General features: G+C 52.5%; 1 protein-coding gene across 5 annotated transcripts in view; it reads right to left on the bottom strand.

The window, feature by feature from the left end:
• ATXN7L1 (ataxin 7 like 1) overlaps window positions 1–5084 on the bottom strand; it is a 277172-nt gene that overhangs the window by 18947 nt on the left and 253141 nt on the right. For all 5 annotated transcript variants that reach the window (XM_013004689.2, XM_030885230.2, XM_045288834.1 and 2 more), the window contains one exon: window positions 4689–4945. In XM_013004689.2, the coding sequence (XP_012860143.1) occupies window positions 4689–4945 (257 nt within the window). The remainder of the gene's footprint in view (window positions 1–4688; window positions 4946–5084) is intronic.

The following is a 5084-nucleotide window of genomic DNA, read 5'->3' as shown; positions in this document are numbered from 1 at the left end:
TAAAAAATAAAGAAAAATAAAATATATAAGAAGCATAAACCTGAAAAGCAAATGTATCATAGGTTGAGCATTCAATGTACTGAAGGTAAATTCATAAAAAGAAAACAGAAGTAATGCATGGAAACATCCCAGGTCCGCAGGGCAGGTGTCTTTGGAACGAAGGATGGATCTGCCGGGCACCCAGAAGAGCAGGGAAAAAGACCCATGTCAGGAGCCAGCCTCCTGAAAGTCCGGCTGGTCATGAGCAAAGAAATGAATATGAGAGGGAAATTAAACTTCGCAGTAAAAACATTTGCTGCAAAAAGTCAACGGGAAAAACTCATTCCAAATTCTGCAGGGCAAGTTTTCACGTTAGAGTCGGACCCCCAGCGAGACCCTCACTGAGTGTGGGGCCAGAGCACAAATGTTTGCAGGAGAGCTAGGAGCAGTACCCTTGGCCTCCCATGCAGTTGTTCACAGGAAGTTAGGAGGGGACGCTGCTCTCCCACAGTAAAGGAGTCGAGAGAGGGAAAGTACCCAGGAGAGACAACAAGGCGACAAGGAGAGACAACGGTCTCTCGAGAGTAAGGTCCAATTGCTGAATTTTTAAAGAGGGGGACAGGGGAGAAAAGGGGAGCCCGGGAAGGAGAGGTGGGTCTGGGGGCAGAGGCAGATACAAGAATGTGTGGTTGTGTGCACACAAGTGTGAATGTGCACCTGGAAGACGGCTCTCTGAATGGTTCCCTCTGCAGACTCACTTCACTCAGCAGGACTGTACGCTCCTGGCGGGAGTGGAGACCTGGTGCTTTCAGGCCCTTCCAACTGACCCGCACATCCCAAGGGAAGGAATGAATTTGCTGGAAGTAGCTTGTGTGTTGGGCGCAATAGGGTGTGGATGCAGAGTGATGGGTCATGAGGAGCGAAGCCTTCAGAATGTCACCAGCACTCCAGCACTGCCCCCCATCTCATACCAGCATGCTCTCAAGAACGTACAGGACGATGAGTCCCAGCCCAGTGCTGCTCGGGCACGCTCAGACCGCTCTGGGCTAGTTCTCTGGGGAGAGAGCAAAAGACTTTGATGGAGTCTCGACTCTGGGTCAGACATGTTACCGGCGTCTTCCCACCCAAGCTACTGGTGCTCTTGTGGTTGGCAGCCCCCAGTGTGCTCTGGGCCGGTTACATCACCAACTCCTTGGGCTAGTGGTGGAAGGCTCAACTGCTTGCCTGAGGTGAGTGTCATTATCACAATCACATGCACGTCTAAGATAGGGAGGTTACATGCAAAAATGACCAAGAGGTGAACAATGAGACTCAAGTCTGTCTGCTAGATTTCAAAGTCCCATGCCCTAAAGGGAAAGGGTGAAGAAAATGCACAGGGCTGAGCATCAGTCGTGGGGAGAAGGGGTTTGAGGTTTGGCAATGACTCTACTTCAACAGCCAAGAACCACAGCTGCTTTTGCTCCAGACTCACCCCTGCCCTGCCCTCTTCAGGTACGAGAACCCCACGGCTCTCCCCAGTGCCTGCCTCGGTCTAAAATCAGCACATCCATCCTAAGGGAAGGAGTGGGTTTTGCCATTTTAGGCTTTAGAGTAGAAGTGAGAGCTTCGGCAAGGCAAAAGTCCGTGCCCAGACGTTATCAGCTCTGCCTTGTGCAGCTCACTTGACGACCTCCTTCCAAGAGCCAGAACCTGACTTGTCAGAGCCCAGCTCCATCCTCTGCCCTGCCCCCTTTCCAACAGAGTCCCAATGGGTTGGGCTGGTCATCCAGAACCTTTGAGCTCTTTGGGGTGGCGACAGGTCCTTTAGTGTTGGGGACAAGGAAACAGAGCATACGGGCATGTTGTTCAAAGGCCTGCAGGGTAGGGGCAGATGGCTGGTGGCTAAGGCACTCAATATACAATTGCTCTTAATATACAATTGCTCTTTGATATAAAGCTAATGTCTCTGGACTTGTTTCTGTAGTCTATCCGGACTAACGTTGGCAGGACTACAATAATTCATAAACACATGCACACATACACTTTGCTAATATAGGTAATAGTTATGTGTATCATTTACATGCGTAAAATAGAAGATGTTTTACATGGTTACAACGTTAAAGTCTGATCATGGCTTTTCAGGTCCGGCTTGCATGGGGTCTCATCCTAACCTAGAATAAGTGAGAAAGTAGATTATTCTTCATTCACTTTCCCAAAGACGTCACCCTGAGTCTCCTGGTGCCCTCATCCACAGTGACGTGTCTTTAAAAATCACCATCACCCATGTGTGGTGCCTTTACCTTTCCCAAGACTTTTTTTTTTTTGGCTAACCCTATGTTCCTCTTTCTTCTGTTTCCCTAAGAGAACATAAGCAAATGGGCGGCAGACATTCTCCACATGCAAACATCCCCTTGGAAACGAAACCACTGACAACAGAAAGATGCTCCATGGATTTCCACTGCTGTGTGTGTTGGGGGGTGGGGGTGGGGCGCTGATCCCTGATGCCTCTGTTCCCCAGGGCCCCCTGCTTGATGAGAAGTGCCTCCACCAGTCAAATACAGATGGTGAGCCCTTTAATCCAAAACCACCCCTGAAATCTTTAAACTGAAGAACAGATGATGTTTAATTGATAAAATAAAAATAACCCATATAAAACAAAAAAACAAGGCCTGCCAGGAACACGGTGCTCCTTGAAAGGATTTCCTCTGAGATGGAATTGACCACTGCAACTCAGGGAGTGAAGGGCTGGGAGCGAGGGCAGTGGGTTCGAGACCGAGGTGGCAGGAGAGTGTGCACGGCTGAGAGGAAGGCTGAGCATGCCGAGGCAGGTGTGCAGCGCCACTGGGCAGTACACGGCGACTGTAGAAGGGTCTCTCTTTGGCGGCATAGGCTTTCACCGTCATACAGAGCTTATTTAAAAAGAGACCAAAAACACACTCACAGATGGAGAGGCAGATAGGGGAGAGGGGCTTTTCCAAGGAGACCCCTGGAATCTTTGGAGAATCAGAAGTAATCCCTTCAGCGGTGGGGCAGTGGAGGGTGGGCACAGGGGCACTGGAAAGGGTTCTGTGTGAGGTGAGCAGGCTGAACCTCCGTATTGGGTTTCATGTGAGATTTTGTTGGAATGAAAAAGTTTCACAGCTCAAGGTGAGGGGGCGGGCATTGGGAGACCACATAGACATTTCAGAACCCCTCACAGAAATGTTAGGACCAAATCCTCTCTTTCAGCTCCAGGGCACAGGCAAACACCCTGAACTAAGTAATTATCAAATAGTCACAAAGTGAGGGGCAGCAAGGATGTGGGTCTGAGGGTGGACAATGGTTGTCAGGATGGGCATGTTGGGGCCTGGAATTCCATTTGTCTCCCATTCCTACAGAGGGGCTCCCTCTGGCTGTCCAACTGGGTCTGGCTTGCACCAACATGGCAGAAACAAGGGTGAGAATTGGCGAAGCCAGTAGCCAACAGTCACCAAATACTTGCTTTTGTGTTCCCCCAGCCCACCCCCCTTTGGTACCACGGTTCTCTAAATGAGCACTTGCTTTGGATAAATCACTCTTGGACACTCACACCAAGGACTCTGTCTCTTTGGATTCACCACCCCGAGAGTAGCACTAATGCCTGGGGCTCAGGAAAGCTCTGAGCATGTGGGTCATATCCCATTTTCTAAACTCTAGCTCCCAGAGAGCATGGTCCAGCTTGATTCGCCTCTGCCTCCCTGCCTTCCAGCACCTAACACCTTTGCACGTGGAGTGGGCACTCGATACGAGTGCCTTCGAATGCACGGGGGTGGGGAGGTGGGGGGTGGTGGTGTTGCTGGTGTTGTCTGACTGCCTGGAAAGGGGTGTGCTGCTCCCCCAGCATCCCAAACTGCCCATCAAAACAGACACTGGGGGATTTCAGTTGCACATAATCCAATGGGGCTTGCTTCTCTGTTTACTGATCCTTCGCTCTGCCTGGGACCACCCAATAAGGCCCCCCGCCCCCCGCCCCACCCCGCTGCCAGGTGGCTCAGAGGCCCTCTGCAGAGGGAACTGGAGGATACAGACGATGGATATGTACTCATTTCCCCTTGGTCCTGCTCGCTGGAGGCTGGAGCTAAAGAATCCACAACATACAGTGGCAAGCGAACCAGCGCTGCTCCGGCATCCCCTGAGGTGTGGTGACCACTCACCCACATGGCTCTCCTTGACTCTGTTCCAGGAAATGCCCACCCACATGAAGCCCAGGCACTAGAAACTGTCCTGGTGATCGATGTGCCAGCCTCTTGGCAAGGAGTCCTTGAGTGTACAAACGGCTGAGGGTCCGGCCAGGCCACTAAGCGAAAGGTCAGCTCAGGAGAAAGGCCAGCCCTCACCTGGAGGAGTGCAGCCCCAGGGAAGCCGGCAGGTGGGGCACTGCTCTACTCACTAGTCAGCTGGCTGGTTTTGGGTGTCCTTGCTTGGCAGAAACACATACTGTGGGTGCGAAGGAAGGTCCGCCAGGACGGGTGGTGGTGACAATGGTGATGACAATGAGGACCGAGAGAGCGGCTCGGACTGCTCTTGGGCTGGGCTCCTTGGGTCGCATTTAAATGTCACAGCTGGCACAGGCGGGGCAATTCTGACTCCAACAGGACCCAACCCGACTACGCACGTGCGCCCGACAAGGCCTGGATGGGACAAGGCCTGGTCACATGATCAGGGGCCAGGGCTTGCGTTGGACCCATGGGAATGGGGGTGGGGGGACTTACCTGGGAAGTACAGAGTTGGGAGGCCTGGCTTTGGCCGGAGACGTGACTTTACATTCTGGCCCCGAGTCCCCTGCAGATCCGGGAAGAGGACCTTGGGCCGGCCCAGGCTGGCCTGTGAGTAGCTCCCTGGCTGGAGGCAGGAGATGCTCTTTATCTTTAACTTCCTTTTCCCGAGACTTGGCTTTGTGCTCTGCCAGGAGGAGGTCGAATTGCTTTCTCCGGCCCGGGACTGCCCTCCGATGGCTTAGCGAGTGTGTCTAGGGAGAACAGAGACGGAAAGCACAGCCTCTTTGATCAGCACATACGCCTGCTTCCCCTGGCCCTCCCCTCACAAGCAAGAGTCAGTCAACTTCAGGCACACACACACACACACACACACACACACACACACACACA

Source organism: Echinops telfairi, unplaced genomic scaffold, assembly GCF_000313985.2.
Source record: "Echinops telfairi isolate 266 unplaced genomic scaffold, ASM31398v2 ScPeMD7_23;HRSCAF=83, whole genome shotgun sequence".
Taxonomy (NCBI): Eukaryota; Metazoa; Chordata; class Mammalia; order Afrosoricida; family Tenrecidae; genus Echinops; species Echinops telfairi.
The sequence above is the reverse complement of the archived record's forward strand: the minus strand, read 5'-3'. Positions and strand labels throughout refer to the sequence as shown.